This window comes from Zea mays, chromosome 3 (genome assembly GCF_902167145.1).
Source record: "Zea mays cultivar B73 chromosome 3, Zm-B73-REFERENCE-NAM-5.0, whole genome shotgun sequence".
NCBI classification, from domain to species: Eukaryota; Viridiplantae; Streptophyta; class Magnoliopsida; order Poales; family Poaceae; genus Zea; species Zea mays.
In genome coordinates, this window is record NC_050098.1 from 218,027,090 (window position 1) to 218,052,878 (window position 25,789).

Genomic DNA, 25,789 nt, shown 5'->3' on the forward strand with positions numbered 1-25,789 from the left:
CTTGTTCTCTGCGGCCCGAGTCGGCTCGGGGTAGAGTGGTGATGGCGCTCCCTGTTGACATGGCGGGCCCGCGCCCGAGGCCGGGCGACGTGGGGGCTCCTCCGAAGCTGGGGTCGAATCTGTCTTCCGTTGCCGAGGCCGAGTCCGAGCCTCCGGGTCGGGCGAGGCGGAAGTCGTTCGGCAGAGGCCAGGGCGGAGTCCGAGCCCTGGGGTCGGGCGAGGTGGAGTTCGTCGTCTTCCGGGGCCGAGCCCGAGTCCGAGCCCTGGGGTCGGGCGGAGCGGAGTTCGCCGTCTTCCGGGTCTTAGCCCGAGTCCGAGCCCTGGGGTCGGGCGGAGCGGAGTTCGCCGTCTTCCGGGTCTTAGCCCGAGTCCGAGCCCTGGGGTCGGGCGGAGCGGAGTTCGCCGTCTTCTGGGTCTTAGCTCGAGTCCGAGCCCTGGGGTCGGGCGGAGCGGAGTTCGCCGTCTTCCGGGTCTTAGCCCGAGTCCGAGCCCTGGGGTCGGGCGGAGCGGAGTTCGCCGTCTTCCGGGTCTTAGCCCGAGTCCGAGCCCTGGGGTCGGGCGGAGCGGAGTTCGCCGTCTTCCGGGTCTTAGCCCGAGTCCGAGCCCTGGGGTCGGGCGGAGCGGAGTTCCCTATGGCGCCCCTGGCGAGGCCTGACTGCCTGTCAGACTCACTCTATCGAGCGGCACTGCAGTCGGAGTGGCGCAGGCGGCGCTGTCCTTCTGTCAGACCGGTCAGTGGAGCAGCGGAGTGACGGCGGTCACTTCGGCTCTGCCGGGGGGCGCGCGTCAGGATAGAGGTGTCAGGCCACCTTTGCGTTAAATGCCCCTGTAACTCGGTCAGTCGGTGCGACAATTTAGTCAGGGTTGCTTCTTAGCGAAGCCAAGGCCTCGGGCGAGCCGGAGATGTGTCCGCCGTTAAAAGGGGGGCCTCGGGTGAGACGGAAGTCCCTCGAGGTCGGCTGCCCGAGTCCGAGGCTAGGCTCGGGTGAAGCGTGATCGAGTCACTCGTATGGACTGATCCCTGACTTAATCGTACCCATCAGGCCTCTGCAGCTTTATGCTGATGGGGGTTACCAGCTCAGAATTAGGCGTCTTGAGGGTACCCCTAATTATGGTCCCCGACAAGATTCGACCCCTCAGACTTTCTCTATGGATAGAACTTACAAAGATGTTTTGGCATCAGGGTAAGGCACTCCTCCAGTCATAGCTAGATGGCTGCCCCTGGGTCGGTGTATTCCCGTTACCTTGAAGGGTCCTTCCCAGCTGGGGGAGAGTTACAGAGCCCTTCTTGGTTTGGTACCGGCCGTAGAGCTAGGTCCCGACCCTGGGTTCCCACCTGCATTTGACACGGGAGCCCTTGTCTCTGGTTGTGGTCACTTCCGTGTGTACATGTTGGCTGCCTGGATCTGTGGGGGAATCCAGAAGGGTTTCCGGAGGAAGGCAAGCTTCAGCTCCGTGGACTGGGGAGCTCGGGGTACCTCTGGGGTCCATCTAGTTGTCTTCACCGGAGTAAGAGCCTCCGGCGAAGACATCCTTCAGGTCCCCTTCGGGCGACTGATACCCGAGGTCCCGCTCAGCCGCGACCACCTCGCCATCGTCCACTTTTTCTTTGCCAGGTCAGCGGCGAGGTGGAGAGCCGTCTTTGGAAGACTGCTTGTGCCGCTCACTGACACGTTTTGCAAGGTCAATGATCTCGCGACACTCTGTGGTGCTGTGGCGACCATTGGGGTGCACAGGGCACGAGCCGCTGTTACCCCTCTGCGGCCGTGGGCGTTTGTTGTGGTCGCCTTGGCCTCCGGTCGTGGCTGCAACCACTAGAGCGGTGGACCGCGGCCTCTGGTAGTTGCGGTCCTTCTTCTTTTTCTTCTTTCCTTCCCGGGCGACGGCACCCGAGCCACCCGACTGGACAGCTCCGGTTTGCGGGGCTGAGTGCCATGCACGACCCTCAGCAGCTCTGGCGCATTTATCGGCTACAGCGAAGAGTGTGGGGACAGTTTCCACGTCGTGTGTGGCCAACTTCTCCAACATTTTTTCACCACGTACTCCCTGTCAGAAGGTCGTGATGATGGAAGCATCAGAAATACGAGGTATAGTACCTCACACCTTAGTGAAGCGGGAGATGAACTTCCGGAGAGTCTCCCCGGGCTCCTGCCTCACCGCATGGAGGTGGGCCTCCACACCGTGCTGCTGGTAAGCATTGGCGAAGTTCGCAACGAACCGCGCGCAGAGCTCCTCCCAGGAGTAGACTGACCCCAGGGTGAGGTTCATGAGCTAGGTCCGGGCTGGTCCAGACAAGGCCACATGGAAATATGTCGCCATCACAGCGGTGTTTCCACCTGCTGCCGTGATGGCGGTGACGTACACCTGTAGGAACTCCGACGGGTTCGATGTTCCGTCGTACTTTTCCGGCAGGTGCGACCGGAACTTGGGCGGCCATGACGCGCCGCGGAGATGACCCGCGAGGGCGGTGCAACCCACACCAGCCAAGGGGACACCCGTTTGGGACCGGGAGCCCATTGGTGTCTGCGGTGCAACCGCAGCAAAGTCTTGGTCGAGGTTGCGACCATCTATGTTTTGGTGGCGCTCGCGCGCCCTTTCCAAAGAGACTAGGGCATCCTCTCCCGCACGCCTGCGGTTGAGTTCTGCCCGGAGGTCGTTGGTCTGTGCGCCCCTTACTGAAGGCGAGCGCACAGATGCTGACGCCTCGTGTTGACGCCGGGATGACCGCGTCCTCGACCTAGACGGGGTAGAATGTGCCATACCGAGTAGTCAGTCGACATCGTCCCGCCATTGCTTCATGGCCCCTGGTGAGGCTGTGGAGCTTGGAGGGTGTCGCAACAACTCCCTGGATGCTGACAATGCTCCCGGAGTCACCCTCGATGGAGTCCGGGATGTCTGCGCAACCGTGTGCTGCCGAGCTGCGTGCACAGCAGCAGTGCCTGGCACAGGGCGGTTGGGAACTTGTGGCGTGGAGGAAGCATCCTCTTTCTCCGCCGTGAAATCCACCGAAGTATTGGCACGGTGCTCAATGATTTGCACCATCATGCTTGGGCAAGGAGACAAGTAAAAACCTAAAGCCTAGCCCCCTACCTGGCGCGCCAAATGTCGGAGAGCAAATCTCCGGCCGGGTGGCAGAGTGCACCAGACCTAAATCCTAAGATGAGGAGGGGCCTACGCGTTTTGCTTGTTAGTTGGAAAAGTGGGAAGAACACAAGAACACACAAGGATTTAGAGTGGTTCGGGCCGCCGGAGCGTAACACCCTACTCCACTGTGTGATGTATTGCTTGAGAGCTTGTATGAACTTGTGAGACTAAGGTTGGGTCTGAGAGATTGAGCTTGTGTGTAACGTTGCATGCCTCCCCTTTTATAGCTGAAGGGGGGCATGCACAAAGGTACTAGGCCCCGACAGGTGGGCCCAGGGATATAAAGAATATAGCGCTTGGAGCCACAAATGTTTGCTGCTGGGGCGATCTTCTTGTGCCCTGACGCCCAAGATCTCCGTATCCTCGGCATGCAGGGGAAGCTTCTTGTAGAAGGGATGATGAGTATTGTGCGCCGCTCGGCACGGGCGCACTGTTCACCAACAGACTGGTCAGGCGCGCCGTTTGCTGGGTGACCCTGACGCCGTCTGTCGACGGATTGGACAGGAACATTAAATGCTGAGAGGGCGCGTCACCCGTCAGCGTGGTGGCAGGCGGCGCGTCCTCTACGTAATAAATGCAAAGACTGCACAGCTGTATGGGTCTTACGTCAGGCTCGGCCCGTTGGCTTATGTTACGGGCCACAAGCCGCGCGGTCGTGGCGGGTCTTCGCCTGAGCGGGGAGCATAGAGCAAAGTCTGGACACGTGTTGGCACCGGACCCTTGCCCGTGTCGGGGTCCTCCCCGTCCCGGAACTTTGCTGAGGCCCGGACCTCTCTCGGGGGGGGGGGACCTGGGACCCACCCGGGGGACCCGACATGTCTCCTCGGGAGCTCCGGACTCGTACTCACAGGGGTCCGATGTTTCTCTGTGGAGGTCCAGACCCGACAGTGCTTCCTAGGATGCATTATTCTTCCTCGCCACGTGGTACCCTTAGGCCTGTCCACGTGGTGGGGTCAGGTGCCACTCTCCGTACGACCTGGAGGCGTCGTACGGGTGCAACGCCTTCATACTGTAGAAGAGGGTACCCCTGATTCAGGGTACCGACATATAATTTGTTACATACCTTCCCATTTCTTGGTAATGCTCGGCAAAACTTCTTAATTGATTGATACTATTTTGAAAATTGCAGTATTAATGGACACCAGCACTACCACCTGTGAAGGATCGCTTTTGGGAACTATACCAGTTCATCTATGCTACTCTTAGGGCCCGTTTGGCAAAGCTCCAGCTCCTGCTTCTTTAGCTCCAGATCCTGATCCTTGTGAGGAGCTGATCCTCCTGATTCTCCTAGAGAATCAGAATCATTTTTAAAACCGTTTGGCAAGTAAACTGATTCTTGTCTGCTGAGAGTTGGTGGTCTGTGGTGATTGTCTATTTTACCCTTTGCAGTTCAACTTTGTTACAAACCAATAAGTAGGATGCATATACGGAAAAAAATTATGAAACAATAACATATAAAATATTCCCATCATAATAGTGCATAAAATGGTCTCAAATGTTTAATCCATAAATTGGCTCGTTATGTTTTTGTCCAATGGCAATTGCGGGTAATTTCGATCAAACTTTAAGGGGAGGTCCATATTTGGTTGGTTGAGGAGCTGTTTTAAGAGAGGGTGGAGCAGGTTTTTTTAGATCCCACCTTTCTTCACAAAAACGACTCCCGATCTTTCGGCTCCACACGAGAATCAGTTTCAAAAAATACCCGTTTGGCACGGCTCCTCCAGATCCTCGCTTAGAATCAGGAGCTGGAGCTGTGCCAAACGGGCCCTTAGAACTTGTCCGCCTTTTGTGCATGATCTATGGTTTCATGCTTTTAAGATATGGGCAGCCCTCTGTTGCGTGGTAGGCTCCAGGATGTCTTTTGGTGCTTCTAGGCTAGTAATAAACTATGCTATACGTGCAAAATCCTGTAAGGACCATACGCGCAATATGTACAGAGCGAATATGTAGTCTATGGCCAGAAACACTGCTCCTAATACTTCCTACTTCTACTATTTGCTGCTGCTACCACCCTTCTCTTTGTCGTTGTGTGCATTCGTGAGCTTTCGTTTGGCCTGTTTGATGAGCGAGCAGCTAACATGTTTAATTATGAACTGTACGGAGGGATGTCTGATTTGTGTTCATCGTTGTCATGGTTAAGGCGTGATTCATATCAGAAGAACACTTTCTGCAGATCCAGCAGTTTACATCAGAAGAACACCTTTTGCAGATCTGCAAAGCAATGTTTAGGTGTGTGTGCGTGTGCTTGTGTGTTATGCAGAATGAAGCAATGTGTATATATAAATATAGGGTGCGTTTGGTTGACTGCATATGGTCCGGCTCACGAGATGCAGCTTTCTTCTGTTTGGTTGGCTGATCAGTCTCTTCAGCCTGGCTCGCGGGATGCAAAGATTCCTCTTGGGTCTGGCTTCCGAGATACGTAGGAATTGGCTGTTTCTCCTAAGCCAGGCTCTGCCGGTGCGACCATTAATCTTTCCTAATGACAGATTAACATGTAATTAGTGTATATTAAATAAATTTAATTTAATTAAAAGTGGGTTAAGGCTTTGTATGACATATTATAGACTATTGCAACATCATCACATGAAAATATAATTAAACTTTATAGCTTTTAGCCCATGCATCAAGCATTTATGCGAGCAACCAAACATCATCTCGCATGGGCCAAGCTAAGCTCATACAGACAACCAAACGTAGGGATATTATATGCTCTCAGCCAGACTACCAAGAGCCGGGTTCCCTAGATACGAGCCAGACCCACCATCCAGACAACCAAACAGGCCAATATACACCTTAAAAAAATCATGTGTATATGCAGGTAAATCTGATAGTCTATTTGATTCAGATTTGGTCCGTGAGGACACTATCCGTATGTTTGGTTACCCACACCGTCTCATCTTGGGCCACCGTATGCGTTGACTGTGTCTGAGCTCCTGTTTAGTTGCCTGCACAAGGGAGACATAAGCTGCATGAGCGAATGCAAAATAAGTCATTTTATAGCCATTTGGTTGCATCAACTCGTACGCAAAAAAATGTCGTATCAGATCAGCCAGGGCCACCCGAGCCTTCGCGTCCGGATACAGGCATCCGATCAGGCGATATACCAATATGTGACAACTGTCCTTGCTATTACATGTAATTTCCTAAATCATCCAGATTCTTACATGAACTAATTGCAACGTTATGTTTGCTTCCCATGTGTTCGAAAATATGATTAGAGTTCATCACTGGCGAGTGATATTCAATTCTAGGATGTTCTGTGATGTATAGAGGACTAAAAGTAAAAAAAAAGATTGTTAGGAAATTTCTACTTTTTTTTTGAATATAGGAAATTTGAGAGAAAAAGAGTAACACTTTATTTAACAAACTTTGATCACGTTACGGGCGCCGGATGTTGACATGTTGTAGTATATATAGTTTTTGTTTCTTGTGTAATTTCTCTAAAATCTAGAGTTCAAAGTTACCTTATGTACTTTTACTATTTGAACCCTATGCAATAGTTGAGCAATCATTTCCCCCCTCTTCTCCAGCGTGGCACAGAGCTAGGGTTTCTCCCACCCGCCGCCTCCGGCGACTGCACCCGCCGTCGTCCACGGCCGATCGCTCCAGCTCCCGCTGCGCGCGCTCCCGCCGCAGGCCGCTCCAGCTCTTGCACGCATTCCCGGCCGCCGTCGCGCCTGCACGCCGCTCCTCTGCGGCCGCTCCAGCTTGCCCGCGCGTGCTCCCCTCGACTGCTCTAGCTTCTGCACGCGTGCCCGGCCGCCGCCGCGCCTGCACGCCGTCGGTCACCAATCGTCACCTACTACGACCCGTCCTTCAAGCGGCAGCTTCATCCGCGACGTCCGTGTCGCCGTCTTGCGCCACGACCTCACTCGAGCGCTCTGCCTACTCCCGAAGCCCTCCTCCGCGGCGCCCGCCCCAGCAGTTCCTCCTCCGCAGCGCCCGCCCCATCAGTTCCTCCTCCGCGGTGCCCGTCGACCCGCCGAGCACCAGCAGCAGCGTCGCCGGTGGTGGAGCTCCACCGCCTTTGCCGCGCTCCATCTCTTCAGGAAGTGCCCTGCTCCACCGCCCACCTGTACGGCCGCCTGACCCAGCTATTCGGCTGCCTCGCCGGCCTGAAATTTGTGTATATTCTACCTGTATAGGAGGGTTCATCTTCTGATTCAAGTTTTTTGCGCGAAGCCATGTCTTGCCTAGATGCTTTTGTTGTACCTAAGGGTACAACTCCTTCACCATGCTCGCTTGCTGGTGCATAATTTACTCGTTTATTTTTAGCTAACTCTCTTCATGGTAAAAAAATATTGCCTAGTTGATGCTAGTTACATTAATGGTCCTGGTTTTGTAGCTCCACATCGATCGTCATCACTTGAAAGAGTGGGCTGCAAATCAATAATAGCACAAAACCCCAAAATAATTGTTTAACTTACTACATGCTCGGGCTAGAAATATGGTAGAGACTAGAGAGCACCTTTCCCTATGGGACGATGGGTACGGAACAGCGATGTTCCCATCCTTCTCCACCTACGACGTAAACGAGGATCATCTGAACTGTTTCAACTATTGTGAGCAGTTCTTCCGTAGGCAGCGCTCAGTCGCCGGCACCTGTTCTGGTTGCTGGGGCACCTCCCGCGCCGCCCCCTAGGACAACTTCTCTTTTGGCCCTCGAGGCAACTCTTCAGACCCCTGGGGCACCTCGTGCTCCTTGAGGCACCTCCGTGTGCCGGCCCCCAAACATTTGTTCTGCCGCTATGGAGCACCTCTTGTGTCGACCCCTAGGGCAACTCTTCTAGCCCCCGGGGCACTTGTTTCGCCCCTCGAGGCACCTCATGCCTCGGTCCCTGGGACACCTCCTGTGTTGCCCCCTAGGCCATCTCTTCCTACCTATGGGGCAACTCTTTAGACCCTCGAGGCACGTATTCCGCCCCAGGGCACCTGTGCTTTGGGAACTTCCCATTGGGGTCTCTTGTAGGCGTGCACTGCATAGCGCCACCGTCACTGACCGTCTCCACTGGTCATCGTTGCGACCACTCTTAGGTCTCGACACCTGCTAAACTACACCATGGTATCTAGGTGGTTGTGCACATGCAACTCCATCGTTTGGATGGTGCCCGTCTAAGATCCACGTCTCCATTGGAACATCGACATCTGCATCCATGGCCACCAACACAGCTCGGGAAAATTGCTTTTTTAGGTCACACTGCTGCTCACCAAAATACCCCGGCATTCGTTGCACTCGTTAGAATTAATATATATGCTCTTGTGCTAGGATAGTATAGATGAGCCTTTAGACTTCTAGATAGTCCGCTGTTGCTGACAAGCTAGCTAGCAGCAGTAGTCGGCCACCAATAGTTGCCAGGCACTGTAGCAACCGGACAGCTCTAGCAAAGGTGGTTACTGTAGCTAGTCAGATAGTAGGTCTTGTTAGTATGAATAATATAGTTTGTGTAATACACTGGCTGCTCACTATTTATTTTTTGCTGATTTTTCTCTCATATTTACTTGGATTTTTTATACCTTTCTTATTTCCATGATTCTTTTTAGTTTCGTTAGTTTTTTATTTAGCGCAGCAGCTCTTTCTTTGTATGGATTGTTTCATTAGTTGTCAACTTACAAAGCACTCTGCTTGTTTGGTTATGAGCAGAACAGAAAACGTGGGGGGTGGGAATGGTTTCTCGATGGTAACCACAGTTTGGCCAATGGTTTGGTACATTTCAGGTTCCAGCTGAAGTAACATTAAAATCCGGTGCGACTTGTTTTCTGTACATGGTGACTGGGTTGGGGTGGGTTGTTTTTTTGTTGTTGAATGTTAGTATAGATTGGCATGGTTACGGTTTGGATTTCAGTCCACTAGCGGGGCTAGACGCAATCCTAAGTCCCCTTCCAGTCCAGTCCACCACAGCACACCGTAGCCATTGCCTTCCTCACCTTATGCCTTACATCTGCTGGTGCAGGAGTGCAAATCCGTCAGCATTGGACTGTTTTACTCATCTATAGGTGAGAAGGAGAGATTGCTTGGAGGATTCGTTCTGGGTCTTCCCTTTTCTTCTCTATGAACGATCATATTCCAATCCATGTTTCTGAGTCGTTATTCCAATTGCTTCAGGACCTGATTTTTTCAATTGCTGCAGGATCTGATTTTGGGTGGGCGCAGTTGCGGAGATGCAGAGGCTGGGGGATTTCAGGCTCCCTCCCTTCTTCAACTACCCGCCTTACTTCACGTAATTCTCCCTTGTTTTCGCTCTATCTTCTGCCTTTTATTCTCTTCCAAACGCTCCGACGACTAGGTCTTTGCCTGCTCTCAGTAACAATGCCACTAGATGTTTCTGTTATCTGCAACCTTGCAGCTGTATGTGGAAGAGATGGTCCATGATGCTGAATTTGTTATGGATGTAGTCTCGATCAATGTTTTCAGGATGAATATTTCAAAGCGAATTTGCACTCCTATATGTTGAACTATTTTGGTGGTTTAATGAAATACCAAGGAATGTTGTGGTGGCTGGTGGGCTTTGGACGAACATAAAATTCTAACGTGTTATAGTATATTTACTAATCTAGATATTGTGTCTTGTAGACTACCATATGTGTTAGAGTATATTTAGTTGTCTAGATATTAAGAGTATATTTGGTAGTCTAGACATTGTGTCCCCTTAGACTGCCGTATATATCCGTGGGTTGCCTTATCTCCTATTTTCTGTACTAACTGTATGTTGGACTCATTAAGGACATGTACAACAATGTTGTGACTAAAGTTCGAACAAATGATGGAGACACAAATGACTTTCTGATTAGAATAGGACTACATCAAGGGTCAGCTTTGAGCCCTTACCTTTTTGTCTTGGTGTTGCATGAGGTCACAAGGAACATATAAGAGGATACCCTCGTTGTATGCTTTTTTGCGGACAATGTAGTGCTTGATGAAATTCAGGCAGAGTAAATAGGAATCTGGATTTATGGCAGGAGACTCCAGAGTCCAAAAGTTTTAGACTTAGGACGTGTTTGGTATGGTTCTGCTCCACCCCAGAGCAGCTTTACCCTAAAACTCTGGGTGAAGCAGCTCTGCTCTAGAGTTTGATTGTTTCTCATAATCGGTGGCAGTGGCAGGTAAATAACTCCAAACTCCATGACTAGGTTGCTTTTTTGAGTTTTCGGAGCAGCAAAAGAGGTACTCCAAAAAATTGTACTGCAGCTCCAAAAACTCCATAGAGTTTACAACTCTAGAGTTAGGGTTTGGCATGCTCTTGCTAGCTCCTCCTTGGAGTTCTGCTCTAGAGCCATGCCAAACACGTAATTAGTAGAACTAAAACCGAATATATGAGATGGGACTACAGCACTACTAGACATGAGAAAGATGTTAGTTTGGAAGGTAAGTAGTTCCAGAAAGGATACGTTTCGATATTTAGGATCATTGCTACAAAGATATATGGATATTGATGAAGATGTTAACTATAGAATCAAAGCAGGGTGGATGGAGTGGCATCAAGCATCTGGTGTTTTATGTGATAAGAGGGTACCACAAAAGCTAGAAGGCAAGTTTTATGGGATGACGATTAGACTTGCTATGTTATATGATGCATAATGTTGGTCTACAAAAACACGACATGTACAACAGACAAGTGTTGTGAAATGCGTATGTTGCGCTGGATTTATGGTGATATAAGAAGTGGTCAAGTTCGAAATGATGATGTATGTGATAGGCTAGGGGTAGCACCATTTGAAGAAAAGCTTGCCCAACACCGATTGAGATGTTTTGGACATATTCAACGGAAACCTCAAGTGACACCAATGCGTAGTAGGATTCTAAGGTGCGACAACAATAGGAAGAGAAACAAGAGAAATCCGAAATTGGCATAGGAAGAGGCAGAGGAGGCTTGAAAGGATGAGATATACTCAAAGATTTAGCCTTAAATAGGAGTGTACGCAAAACAACTATTCATGTGTCTGAACGTTGATTTGTGGTTTTTGTTGCATTTAAACTCTAGCCTACCCCAACTTGCTTATGACTAAAAGGCTTTAATGTTATTGTAATGAAATAGATCAATTACTCGCTTTTATGTTTGATATTTTATTTCTGTTTTTCTATGGTGTTTTTAGTTTAGAAAATTTACCATTCGTCTTATCAGCTTGCTTGGCATTAAAGTTTCTAGACAATGCACACGAGGATTTAGTAGTTTGCGATTACTTTTTTTTGCCTGCACCATGTCACCATGGCATGTTAAAGTAGTGCTAGTACCTAGGTATCAGATAGTAAATTTGATCAACCTAATGTATTCCACATTTGCAAGTTTCTCTTAATCTGTACTAAAGGAAACTTGCCACACGCACACGCACACACCCAAATCTGTTTTGCGATGGCTTGTGAATAAGCTTTATCCTGCTATTCCATAGAGTATGACTGCAAACCATGCATGTATATTCAGTCGTATTGTCTTGTTCCTTAGAGAGGAACCGAAGGCGCATAAGGCTCAGACTCGTTGTTCATAGCCTGCTAGTAGTGCAAGTACTGGAGGTTCTCAGGGGAGTTCTGCTGATTTAGTCACTCAGGAGATGCTGACGTTCCTTCGTCGCCTTGCTGCCTCTTCAATGCCAGATGTGCTAGTTCTGTGACTGTCTTTGACTCTGCTAGGTTTTGTTGCTGCTTCTTAGCCTTCTATTGAGGAACCACCTTTCACATCCACTTCAGGTACTTGTGTATGGATTCTTGATTCTGGTGCTTCTTTTCACACGACCCCCTCATTTCACCGATCTTTCTTTTATGTGTCCTTCCTCTCGTTCTCTTACTATTCATAAAGTTGATGGATACTCTCTCTCTCTCTGTCATTGTGCACGGTACTCGTTTGTCCAACTCTTTTCATGTTCTGGTGTTTCCTATGTTCAAAACCTAAATATGCAGCTTATGTCCACTGGTTAGCTTACTGATCGTGTTATTCTTGATCTTGATTTTTTTTGCTATATTCAGGGTCGTTGCACGGGTCACATGATTGGTACAAGCCCTTGTCGTGTTTCTCGACGTCTTTGGGAGATTGACTGGCTTCACCTTCTTTCTGCCGCGCTTGTCAATCTTATCGGTTTTGCTTTTGCTGCTTAGTCCATCACATCATTTGCTCAGTGGCAATCATCGACTATGTCATCTTTGTGGTCCCTGTCTGTCCACTTTGATTTGTCGTGGTCTTTTAGGTTCGGTTTTAGGTCATGAGTCTTTAGAATACTGTCAAGGTTGTCGTTTGGGAAGGCATATTCAGCTTCCTTATCATTCTAGTGAGTCAGTGTCCATGCATCCTTTGATCTTGTGCACTCAGATGTATGTGGTCCATCTTCCTTTGTTTCAAAGGAAGGCCTTCGATATTATATATATTTTTATAGATGATTTTTCTTGCCACACGTGGATTTACTTTATGAAAATCTTAGTGGGGCTTTATCCATCTATAAGATCTATGCTACGGTTTGTACTCATTTCGACATTTCTATTTGTGTCTTTCACGCTGACTCTGTAGGAGGGACTTTTTGGGACTCTTCGCGAGGTTCTTTCTGAGCAAGGTACTCTTGCTCAATTTCTTGTCCTAGTGCTAATGCTTGTAGTGGTTTTGCCGAGCGTAAGCATCGTCATCTTCTTGAGACTGCTCGTGCTCTTATGCTCGCCTATTTTGTTCCTCATTTCTGGGCTGAGGCTGTCTCTACGAGCACCTATCTCACTAACATTCAACCTTCTTCGGCTCTTCAGGGTGGTGTTCCTTTTGAGCACCTTTGTGGGAAGATGCTTGGCTACTCCAGCCTTCGTCCTTTTGGTTTTGTGCAATGTGCTTCTTAAACCTCGTGATTGCACTAAGTTGATTGCTCAGTCAGCTGAGTGTGTTTTTCTTGGGTATAGTGCTAAGCACAAGGGATATCATTGTTGGGATTCAACCGCTCAACTTATGCGGGTGTCTCGAGGTGTGGTTTTTGATGAGTCTCGTCCTTTTTACCCTCCTATTGTTTCCCCAACATCTCTTGTTGACCCACGTCCTCTTGTTTATATCTAATCCTGTTATGATCCGTGTGTTGTTTCCCGCTTGACGCCTTCTATTGTGCTTTCTTCCGTGTCTTCTTTGGAGTCTTCGGCTGTGGTATCAGACTACACTGAAGCCTCCTGTGACACATGTCTATACACGATGTCATCTCTTGAATGTTTCTGCTTTGCCATTTTCTGATGGGCTCAATCCTTCTGATGCTTCAGCTTCTCCTGCTAGATAATCTTCTACTAAATCATCTTCTCTTACCGAGTCATCCTCACTTAGTGATTTTTCACCTAAGTCGTTTCTTCGTCATAGTCATCGATCTTTTCAACCTATTGATCTATATGGTTTTGGATCAGTTACTTGGCAAGGTTTTGTTGGTACGGTTATTTCTGAACCTTCTTATCATGATGCTATTTCTTCATCTTGAATGGCAGCTTGCGATGGCTGAGGAAATTGCTGTGCTTGAGCATACCAGCATGTGGGATCTTGTTCCCCATTGTCCTCATATCTGTCCTATTTCCTGTAAATGGGTTTATAAGGTCAAGACCCATTCTGATGGCTTGCACTCTTGTTGCGGCTTCTGTTTGTAAGTGGTCCATCTTTCAGCTGGATGCCAAGAATACCTTTCTTAATGGTGAGTTCCGTGTGGAGGTCTATTTGCAGCCATCTTCTAGAAGGGTATGGTTTGACGTCTTTGCCACTCTTGGTTTCAGCGTTTTTCTTCTGTGATCACCGTTGGTGGTTTTTCTACTGATGTTCATGATCCTGCTCTTTTTTGTTCACACATCATCTCATTGGCTCCCTCTTCTTATGTTGATGATATGATTATCATCAGTGATGATCATCAACCTTTGTGAAGGCACGTCTGAGTGAACAATTTCTTATCTATGCCTCTATAGTCTTGGTCCTCTTTGTTATTTTCTTGGGATTGAGGTCTCCACGTTTGAGGGCTTCTATCTATCTCAAGAAAAATACATTCAAGGTTTTCTTGATCGTGCTTCTGTTACTGATCATCGTACCTTTGAGACTCCCATAGAGCTCAATGTTCATCTTAGTGCCACTGATGGTGAGCCTCTTGTTGATCCTACCTGTTATCGTCACGTAGTTAGAAGCCTTTTTTATCTTGGTGCCAGTCGTCCTAATATTTGTTATTATGTGTATATGCTTAATCAGCTTGTTTCGGCCCCCACTTAGCTCCACCTATAGTCACATACTTTGTGGGACCATCTCGTGCCGTATGTTCTTTCCACGCACAAGTTCTTTATAGCTCTAGGCCTACTATGATGCTACCTGGGTTAGTGATTCTTCTGATCGTTTTGGATATTGCTTGTCTTGGTCTCTCTCTTATTGCTTGGAACACTAAGAAACAAACAATAGTTTCTCGTTCAAGTACAATGGTTGAGTTGTGTGCTATGACTCTTTTGACGGCAAAGGTGACTTGGTTACAGTGGTTGCTTGTAGTTTTTTGTGTTTACGTATCTATGCAGACTCCTCTTTTGATTGACAGTACAGGTGCTATTAGTATTGCTTGTGATCCGGTCAAGCATGAGCTTACTAAGCATATAGGTGTTGATGCCTATTACACGTGTTGTCCAGGATGATGTGATTGATCTTTGCTATGTGCCTTTAGAGCTTCAGTTTGTTGATTTCTCCACGAAGGCGCAGATCAGAGATCATCATATATTTTATCTCGCCAAACTCAATGTGTTTGATCCACCTTGAGTTTCAGGGGAGGTGTTAAATGTCTATGCATGTGTCTTTATTCGGTGTCATATATAGTCATTGTTGTACACACTGTTTTGTATTGCTGTATGAGTGCTGTTTATAACAGTTTTGACTTCGTAAAAATTAGTATTTCACTAGATGACAATGCTTCTAACATATTTCAGCATTCTCTTTGGGATCCATTGATGTATTATTGCAGTTACTAGCTTTGTTAGTTATCAAAATTGCTGTTTCGTTTCAGTGTCCTGGTCATTTCTGTTGAGTTGCTGCAGCATCTTGGTTTTGGCCGCAAGTGGTGTAATATGGTCAGTCTGCTGTTGTCCACATCCACTACTAGAATTCTGGTCAATGGTGAACCGGGCAGTTCTATACTCCATCATCGAGGCCTTCGCCATAGGGATCCCTTGTCACCTATGCTTTTCATCCTAGTCATGGAAGTTTTGAACTCTATGGTAAATTTTGCAACTCAGGAGCATCTCTTACAGCCAATCGCATATCCACAGGCCATACATCGCATTTCCGTATATGCTGATGATGTTGTGTTGTTCCTCTGGCCCCTAAGATCAGATCTCTCTTTGGTCACATGTCTCCTTGATATCTTCGGGCAATCTACTGGTCTCAGGACAAACATCGCTAAGAGTTCAGTCACTCCGATTCAGTGTGGGGAGGAAGAATTGGCTGCTATCTTGGAGCTCCTGCCTTGTGAATTAAAGGAATTCCCGTGCAATTATTTGGGACTGCCCCTGACAATCAGAAAACCATCAAAAGCCGAGTTGCAGCCTCTCATTGACAAGGTATCAAACAAGTTACTAGGTTGGAAAGCCTCTCATGAGTTGAGCAGTCCGGCTCGTGATGGTCAAGGTGGTCTTATCATCAATCCCCATCTACTATATGCTCGCTTTCGACCTCCCTAAATGGGTTTTCAAAGCTATTGATAAACGGCGAAGGGGTTTCTTATGGAAATGACAAGAGAAAGCCAACGAAGGTAACTGTCTTGTCTCATGGGAAATTGGGAATGCACCCAGCGACCCCTGCAGTTTGGTGGCCTAGGAATTCTTAATCTTGAACGGTTTGGGTGGGCCCTGCGTAGTCGCTGGTTGTGGCTGCAAAAGACTGATGCTTCCCATCCTTGGGCTGGTCTCCCCATCCGCGTTCCCCCTAACGCACTAGCGTTGTGCAAGGTTGCTGTTGTTACTACAGTTGAGAACGGGGAATCAACCAAATTTTGGACAGACCGTTGGCTACAAAGTAAAACGGTTGCTGAATGCACTCCTAACTTATTCCTTTTGATCCCCAATAGGGTTAGAAGACAAAGGACAGTGGCTCAAGGTTTGCAAAACCGTAGATGGGTCTCCGACATCAGGGGAGCGATGACTGTTGAAGTAATTGTAGAATACCTGCAGCCCTCGAACCTTGTTGACAACTTAGTGCTCCACCAAGACACCTCAGATCAGCATACCTGGCGCCTCTCCAAGCATGGGGGTTTACTCTAGTAAATCAGCATATGATGCCTTCTTCATTGGGACTGTTAAATTTGGTCCCTGGAAACGCATCTGGAAGACCTGGGCGCCATTAAAGTGCAAATTCTTCATTTGGTTGGCTGTCAAGAATCGATGTTGGACAGCGGACAGGCTCGCTAAACGTGGGGTGCCTCACCCTGCTGCTTGTCCTTTGTGTGATCAGGCTGAGGAGACTATCCAACACTGTTTAGTCTCCTGTGTCTTTTCTAGAGAAGTGTGGTTTCTGTTGTTCGCCAAATTGAGGTTGTCTACTCTGTCGCCTCACTCTAGTGACAAGTTCCTAAACTGGTGGAGTAGAGCTGTTAAAACAGTTCCAAAGAAGTTGAGAAAAGGCCTTAACACACTCATCATGTTGCCTGCCTGGGAAATCTGGAAGCATCGGAATGATTGTGTATTCGAAGGGCAACGGCCTGGTGTTCATACTGTTTTGCAGGTTGTGTCCAATGATTGTACCCTTTGGTGTGCTGCGGGTACCTCTGCTCTTCAGGAGCTCCTCACTCGCCAACCCGCTCTTAGGGCTTAATTTGAGTTGCTGGTAGCTGTGTGGCCTGTGTAGGTGTGTGTTTCTGTAGAGTGGCTGTTTGGGTGGCTGTTGATGGACCTGCCCATTTCTTGCCTTCTTTGTACCCGGTGCTGACTCTTCAGTCGCTCCGTTTCTGTTTTGTCTCCTTAATGAATTGACTCGCAGATCTTCTGCAACGTTCTAAAAAAAATTGCTGTTTCATTATCTTTGAAACCCCATTTGAACTTGTTTTGATGCATCCTCAATACCGGAACTGAGAAGTATAGCATGCTGTGCTAACATATGTCCTTTCAGTTTACAGCCTGTGCGTGAGACGCGGGAAAAGCAAGTGCAGTTATGGAAGGATCTGATACTTGATTACTGTAGAAGTCAAAAGATACATACAATATCTCTAGAAGAAGATTTCCCCTTGTTCTCCAATGCAAAGATTGAGAGTAATACACATTTATATTCATTGTAGTTTTGACATTGTTTCCTACAATTTCAGCAAAACATGTTCTATTAGCATATCTGTTGGCTCACTGAAAATTTGTGCCTTGGAATCTGGTGTGACGATAATGTACACCAGAAAACTTACCATGGCTCATTTTGAGCATACTGTACTGGTCAATACACATGTGATATATTGAACCACTAGACTAATTTTAGTCATTAAATTGCATTTACAGCCTTTTTGTAATGCAGGATCTCTTAGCTACGAAGCAAAGGAAGTGTTCCTCGCAGCTCTCGTCAGTGAAGGTTCATTCTGTAACTATTAATACTTCTTTAGTTACTCTGTGGGAGCCTCCTGCACTGCCCCGTTAGTTAATCTTGTAGCTTATGGTAGATTTTTACGGTGTGCTAGATAAGTTTAAATTTTTGCTGAACCTGCAGGTCGTGCAGAATGGATGGACAAAGGTCACAAGAAGTGCCTAATTCTTTGGCTAAGGATACAGGATTGGGCAAATTTCATATTGAACTTTGTAAGGTTCTTCTATTTCCTGAGGTGCTATCTGTTTATGAACAAATTGGGCAATGGTTCACTATGCCATGGTTTTTCTCTTTGCATTTCGATTGTAGGTAAAGGATAACGGGTTGGAAGTAATGACTATCGAAGAAATACGCTCTGGAATTGATACACGTGGAACTGGTGAGTGTAGCAAGCTAACATCAGTATTTTGTGACAGGAAAACTGTCCTCACAGCAACTCGCAGTAATAAAAAAACTGTGATGGCTATATATTTATTTTGTACTCGAAACGTTGGTGGTATTTCGTCAGTAGTAGCGTAGTACAAGCATGCACTAACAAATAACGGAAATACTTTTATCCTGAGAAAGCTGGATTTCCTTTTTCATTTATTTTCACTGTATGGATTCTGTTACAGAACTCGAGGGAATTGATCGTGGTGTTCTCATGCGGGCTCTGCGGCAGTTGGAGCAAAAGGGAAAGGCAGCTATCTTCAAAGGCACCTCTGCTGATGACGAAGGCGTAAAGTTTTCGGTGTAATTCTTTTGCGATCCTTAAACTGGCAGACTAATAATCTCGTTCAGCCGGTGCCCTTGAACATGGCATGAGACACCCATAGCCTCGATCATTCAGTGCCCTTTGAAAATGGCATGACACATCCTTGTAAAAAGCAGTAGGGCTGATCACATTCTTCCCGAGTAGTATCCTCTTCAGTGCTGCGGTAAAATTTCCCAACTCATCTTTTGTTGTAGTGAAAAATCGGCCAAGCCTGATTAAACATTGTGGAGTGGTTGGTAAGAAGAAGTTGAACTGGTCATGCCTCTTACGCTGATTGATTTTCCGATATCTAAGCAAAGGTGTTCATGAAATGTACGCGGGATTAATTCTGGGTTTATTCGAAATGGGCGTAAGTTTCCTGGGTCGAACCCTACAGAAAACAAAAAAGTTATCTGTGTTTGTTTGGAGCGAAGGAACGAAGCCGTAAACTCATGTGAGAAAACTTGCAAGGGTTAGTTTGGAAACTTAAATTCTCTCTGGGATTTATGGGGATTGAGTGAAAAATTGTAAATCCCCTCCGGATTTCTGGGGTTTGGATGAAAAATGTTTATTTTTTCACTCAATCCTAAATTTCCGAACTAGCCCTAAATATTGCAAGAGAAAGTCTAAAGGTACCTATTCACATTTCCTTGATCCCAAATTCAACTCGCAGCATACGAAATAATGTTAGCTCACATCGTCGGCAAATGATGGCATGCTATGCGAGGCCATGAAACTATGCCTAATTTGGATGCTTCTCGGGAGAACAAGCTAGATGCACATGCTGAGGCATCTCTTTTGTCTCAAGTTATGTCCTCACATTATCTTGGTAATCTTGGTAAGCCTTTACTCGATGTCCCTTTTTCTTTGGCTTCACTACCCGATGACCTTTGTACCAGAAACCTTAGTAATCTAGGCTTCAAGATTATTAATCTGTGAAAGCATTGAAGTGTTTGGATTTTGATAGATTGAATGTAAAGAATACCACTAAATTAAAATTCTCTAGACACAAATTCATGGAAAACTAAATTGTTGATCATTTTCAATCAAGTGATGATGAAGCCACTCATTTTGATAGTGACCTACTCGCACACTTGATCAAGGACGTATCCGAGGTTGACCTAGACGTGGAGGATCTTGACATAAAAATTTGTGATCTCAAGGCCTCCAGTAGTAAGTCCAAAGGGTATTAGAAGTACCTCAGTAGAAATAAAAAAGAAACATTCTCCATGAAAAGTCTTTTTTTGGAACAGCGAACGTCTTTCTGACTTGGCTAAGTTTAAATACATTTATGATATTGTCAAAGATCATAGCTTAGATTTCATAGTAGTGATGGAAACATGCAAATTGGACATGTCCAAGACAAATCTTACGCGACTCTCTTAAGACACAGACAATGTTTGGCATTGTTTACCTGGGTATAATGCTAGGTATTAATGCATCATCCTTTAATTTATCATTAATTGTTGAAGGAGATTTTTAATCAAATTCCAACTAAGCAATAAGATCGATAAATTAAGTTTGATACTTATGTGTGTCTATGGTCCAACACAACACCAATTCAAGTCTGCTTCATCAGCTGAACCTGTGAGAACTTGCCAACACAACTTTTTACCAACCCAGATTGGTGGAGATTCAATATATAGAGAAATAGTAAGGAGAAAAATAATAACATATACAATGATCGTTGGCCTTTTCTTTTCAACGCTGTCATTGATAGTTTTGATCTTAGATAGGTTGAACTCACATGACGCCAATACACATGTGAAAACTCGCTATTAACCCCAACATATGAGAAACTCGACGTGGTTCTTATGTCGACCAAATGGGAATTTAAATTCCCTTTTGTCTCTATCAAGGCTTTAGATAGAGGCATATCGAAACATACTCCTATGTTGTTAGATACTGGGGCACCAGTTTTTTCTGGTAAATCTAAACAGTTCAAATTTGAACTTAGTTGGTTTAATCGAGAAGATTTCTACAATAAGATCGTGGAAACATGGAATAAGCTGATGCAAAGTGGAGTAGTTTTTAAAAAAACTTAGTGGAGTAGTTTTTAAAATAATAAAAAACTTAGTGGAGTAGTTTTTAAAATAGACTTCGAAAAGGCATATGACAAAGTGAAATGGCCATTTTTATTCCAGATTCTACGAATGAAAGGTTTCTGCCCCAACTGAATCTCTTGGATTAAGACTTTCATCTCGAGAGAAAGTGTAGCAGTCAATGTAAATGATGAGGTGGGGAACTACTTCCCAACAAAAAAAGGTTTGTGACAAGGATATCCTTTATCGCCTCTTCTCTTCAACATAGTTGCAGATATATATGCTCGCAATTCTGATTAAAAGGGCTAGTGAAGATGGGCAAATTAGTGGGGAGGTGCCCCATCTTATTGATGGAGGCATGTCGATCTTACAATATGTAGATGATACCATTCTTTTTATGGAACATAATCTTGATAGAGCTCGTAGCATGAAACTTTTACTCTGTGCATTCGAGCAAATATGGGGAATGAAAATAATTTTTCATAAAAGTGAACTACTCTGCTTCGGAGAGGCCCAATCTTCATTGCAACAATACTTGGACCTTTTTTGTTGCAAAGATGGTGACCTTCCTTTGAGATATCTAGGACTCCCAATCCACTTTAAAAACTAAGAAATTCAGACTGGGGAAAGGTCGAAGAACGGTTTGAGAAGAGGCTCAATAGTTAGAAGGGGAAAAGCCTTTAACTTGGTGGAAGTCTGATACTTATTAATTCAATGTTGACTAGTCTTCCAATGTACATGATGTCTTTCTTCACCATACCAAAAGGAGTTCTGAAAAGGTTGGACTATTTTTGATTTCATTTCTATTGGCAAGCGATGAGAATAACAAAATATCGTCTTGACAAGTGGGATATCCTTAGCCAACCTAGAGACCAAGGTGGTCTGGGAATTCATAACCTAAAGATTAAAAATGTCGATTTGCTAAGTAAATGGCTTTATAAGCTGCTTACAACTCATGGCACTTGGCAACAACTACTTAGAAATAAATACATTGCATCAAAACCTTTGGTTCAAGCTGAGTGGAAATCAGGAGACTCACATTTTTGGTTTAGCCTGATGAGAGTAAAGCAAGATTTTCTTCGCTTTGGAACTTTCAACATCATGAGTGGATCAGAGGTGATATTTTGGGAGGATATTTGGATTGGATGAACTACTTTAAAAAATCAATACCCTGGTTTATATAGTATAACAAGAAGGAAATTCACAACCACAACATAAGTGTTGGGGTCTCCACTTCCAAACAAAACATGGAGATAAATGTTGATTGGAACAAAACTTGAAGCTTGGAATGAGCTCTCATCACTTTTAGCTAATATTTTCCTAACTCAAGATAGAGTTTCACTGGAACTTGCATCAAAACAGATAGTTCTCAGTGAAATCTCTTTACCAAGCTTTAATTAACCATGATGTCCCCAATTTAAATAAACGTTTGTGGAAATTGAAGGTACCACTTCAAATTAAAATTTTCCTTTGGTATCTTCGCAGGGGGTAATCTTGACCAAAGATAATCTAGCTAAATGTAATTGGCAGGGAGCAAAACATGTTGCTTTTGTCACAATGAGACAATTAGATACTTATTTTTTTGACTATCGTTTCGCTCAAATGATTTGGAGCTAAATTCATTTGGCTTTAGGTATCCCTAAACCCTCTGGAGTTTCCGATATGTTTGGGAATTGGGTAGTGGGTTTCACAAAAGATTTTAGAAGTTTTGTCCTACTAGGAGCAGCAGCCACACTATTTGGTCACTCTGGTTATGTAGGAATGATTTAGTTTTCAGAAAAAAAACCACATTGACTCCTTTATAGGTTATCTTCTCTACCATCCATTGGCTACGTTCATGGGTTGTGCTACAGAAGCAGGAGTTATGATCTACAACTATGGAGGCTACACTTCGGTTGGAGCAAGTGGCCAAGGCCTTTTTTCCTAGACGCATGGGTGGCGTTCTATTCTATGAATCGACTGTCACTAGAGTGTGCTTGCTATCATAAGATTGTTTAGGCTGTGTGTATCTTGTTATGCAGAGGTTGGGAGAGAAGTTTTAAATACTTTGTATCAACTCGATGTTTGGTCATTAAAATCAATATATTCTCCCTTATAAAAAACATTAGTAATCTTTTCTATAAAAGTTTGTTGCCAAACCAGCTCCACCATGAGTCTTGCATATCTTGTAGAGTTATTTTTTATTTTATGTTGAATAAATATAGTTGATTGCCCTCGAGTACGGTTCTATATTAAATTGGTGCATGTGTTTTCGATTGGCCAATATTGCACTATCTACATAGGATTTAAGTATCGGTGGGCTCGACTACTCTTATATATATATATATATATCATGCGTGCAATTGTTGGAGGATATCACTCGAACTAGAAATATTTTGTAACCATTTCAAAACTATTATGTTTTTCACCTACCAGACTTGAAACCTACTCATTTATAAACTAGTTGTGAATTTAGATTGTCATTTTTGTTAAAAAGTCTCTATATGTGATTTGTATTTGCTTAAGCGAGTGTGGTACTTCGTGACACTCGATAGACTACCAAGTTTATATGCGTTTAAGTGTAGATACATCATCGTCTCTAGTAGTTGTTGTCATGCTTGAACTTATACTACCCCCTTCTCAAATATTTATCGCTCGCAAGTTCATTTTTAAACTAAAACATGACAAATAAAAAACGGAGGGGCTACAATTTAGACGATTTTGTAACAAACATTTATAAATTAGGCAGTGATGTTGTTGGAGGGGTGTGCGACCGACCAAGGGCATCATAGGGCCATGGGTAGCACGATGGGATGGCCGACCATACGTAATGCATGGTCGTCCAAGGGCGGGCCGGTACTGGTTGGGCGACACGACAGCTAGGGTCAGCTGGGGTAGTGATGGTAATGGATCGTGATTTAAATGTTTCTTTACCATTTGTTAGAGCCCTAAATAAGTTTTAGTTCAAAAATGAATAGAAATAGAGCATGGTCCTAATCCGACACGTTCTTTAAATTTTATATTCTAAAATTTAGACTCAATTGTCACCCCTACCCGGGGTGAGACACGATAGCTCGCGGCTAGGTGTGTACCGCAACAAGGAAGGAGAGTAAATAAATGAGTCATTATTTGTGTAACCAATGATAATGGTAGGTATCTTTTTGACTCCACGGACTTGGTTTGATGGACTACCCCTTGAGGTGCTTCACCAATTCAATGAACTTTGGTGTAGATCCATCATTTATTTTGGTGGATCTGATCCACAGTGTGCTAGAAGTGTTTGGATCAAGAATTAGATCTAAGATTTTTTTGTGCGAATGTAAAGTTGGAGGATCTCTGCAGACACGCTCTTTATTTAGGACATGTTTATTTACACTACAGGAAACACCTAAATTTTCGTGCGCCAAAAACCCACGAAAATAAGCTTAAACCGACGAAAATAGCATATTTTCGTCGGCAGGCCGACGAAAATAGCCGCCGAAAATAAGTTCGACGAAAATAATCAACTATTTCCGTCGGTACCGACGAAAATGACCTATTTTCGTCGGCTTTCCCAAGGCCGACGAAAATAGTTGGTCGGCTGACTATTTATGTCGGCCTCGGTGGCCGACGAAAATAGCTGGGCAGTATTTTCGTCGTCCCCGGTGGTGGCCGACGAAAATAGCTGGCAGTATTTTCGTCGGCCTGATTGGAGGCCGACGAAAATTTATGATACCCCCCACAAAACAGATTTTTCTGCACCTTTTAATTGACAACAAAATACACAATTCACAATACCACATATATAGATTCACAAGCAAAATACACAATTCACAAAACACATTCACATATACATATCACAAAACACATTCACATATACATATCACAAAACACATTCACATATACATAAATAGTCCATAGTCCATAAGTCCATAGTCCATACATAGTTTCAATACCATAAGTCCATAGTTTCAAACAAACTCACTACTCACTACTCACTCCTGCGGGCTGTGGGAGTTTTGGCCACTCCCTCCTCCACCACCAGGAAGGTGGCCACTCCCTCCAGAACCATGGACGAGGAAGTCGTGGACGTTGACAGCACCCTCCTGAGCATGTGACGCTGAACCCTGCAATTCATCAATCATTCAAATAAGGCTGTGTTTTGCTATCCCTATACCTATACTTGCTATGTTTGGTCACTATTTGCATAAAACTAAACATGGAACGTCACCTGTGATCCATGGTGATAAGGAGGCTGTGCATGCATCCACGGGTACTGTTGTGCTGGCCACCCCTGAGGTGGTGGCACCCACCCCGTCGGTGGCGGTGCCATCCACGCTTGAAATGGTTGCGATCCTTGGGGTGGTGGAGGCGTCCAAGTGCCTGGAGGTGCCTGCGTCCACCCAACACCGGTCAAATATGGCTGCGACGCTGGAGCTTGTCTTGGCCACTGTCCCCATCCTTGTGCCTGCAAGCCATTTTTGATAATAAAAAAAGAGTTGCTATGGAATTGAAGTGTTCAGATAGTGTTACCCGGGGAGGGCGAAAAGCGGGCAAGTTCATATCAGGGCCGAGTCGAGTAGTCATTTCCTGCAAATGGATGAAACGTTAGAATCACACCATTATACTTTGAATTCAATGACACGTGATGAGATAGACGAATTACCTGAAAATAAGAAGTCATATACTGCGTCAGCTGTCCGACCTGCTCCTGCGCTGCTCGAGCCTACTCCTGTGCTGCTCGAGCCTGCTCCTGTGCTGCCCGAGTCTCCTCCTCCAGCTGAGCCTCTCGAGCAGACTTGGAGGAGCGAGAACTCCTTGCCGAAGACGATGCCTTCCCTTGACCTATTGTCCTGTTGTACTCCACAACGCCGGTGCCAAAGGCAAACCTGCATGATACATATAGTTGAGTCATTAAGTGGACACATTCTTGTTAATGAAATTGTCGAATCAAAGACAACCACCTCACCTGCCATGCTTTCTACCCCCACCACTGTGGTACAACGCCGAGGCATCTAAGTCTGAATGCATCCAGTCGAAATCAGGCCCATGGCGTTGAGTCATTTCCTCCCCGTATGCATTCTACAAAGAAAGTTAGAGTTGGAGTTAGACACAAAACATGCAATTTAATTCGTAAATACAAACTTGTTTACCATTTTCTCCCTTGCCGCCTCGCTGCATAGCTCATCAGGGTTCGCCGAATCAGGGCCACGGTGACCACGGACGTAAACCTCCATAAAACTTGGAGCAACTCCACTTTCAGCTTCCTGCATGAAAAAGAAGAGTTAAACCATAGAATTGTAATAGATGTAACATACAAGTTTGATTTATATACTTACCATGCGGCGTGCGGTACCAAGGTGTCCATCGGCGCCGTACTTGTGCCCCGGTCCTTCAGTGCC

General features: G+C 45.7%; 1 protein-coding gene across 6 annotated transcripts; it reads left to right on the forward strand.

Moving 5' to 3' along the window:
* Positions 1–6,633: 6,633 nt before the first annotated feature.
* LOC100283903 (vacuolar protein sorting protein 25) lies at positions 6,634–18,696 on the forward strand. Of its 6 annotated transcripts, NM_001156801.3 has the most exons (9): positions 6,656–7,219; positions 8,786–8,887; positions 9,096–9,138; positions 9,273–9,362; positions 17,199–17,338; positions 17,589–17,642; positions 17,778–17,866; positions 17,964–18,033; positions 18,269–18,577. In NM_001156801.3, the coding sequence occupies exons 4-9, from the start codon at positions 9,304–9,306 to the stop codon at positions 18,388–18,390; spliced, it is 534 nt and encodes a 177-aa protein (NP_001150273.2). In that variant the 5' UTR covers positions 6,656–7,219; positions 8,786–8,887; positions 9,096–9,138; positions 9,273–9,303; the 3' UTR covers positions 18,391–18,577. The 6 variants fall into 6 exon arrangements, with proteins under 6 accessions (XP_020405354.1, XP_008672939.1, NP_001150273.2 ...); XM_008674717.3 differs by having other exon boundaries at positions 6,648–7,219; positions 8,786–9,138; positions 18,269–18,696; NM_001347863.1 differs by lacking the exon at positions 8,786–8,887 and having other exon boundaries at positions 6,841–7,219; positions 18,269–18,654.
* Positions 18,697–25,789: the final 7,093 nt, after the last annotated feature.

Bases quoted from the DNA above. Each gene is read 5' to 3' on its own strand.
- LOC100283903 (XM_020549765.1), top strand. From the start codon at position 9,304: ATGCAGAGGCTGGGGGATTTCAGGCTCCCTCCCTTCTTCAACTACCCG. The intron at 9,363-17,198 runs GTAATTCTCCCT...ATGTCCTTTCAG, and splicing joins AACTACCCGCCTTACTTCAC to TTTACAGCCTGTGCGTGAGA. The intron at 18,034-18,268 runs GTGAGTGTAGCA...ATTCTGTTACAG, and splicing joins AATTGATACACGTGGAACTG to AACTCGAGGGAATTGATCGT.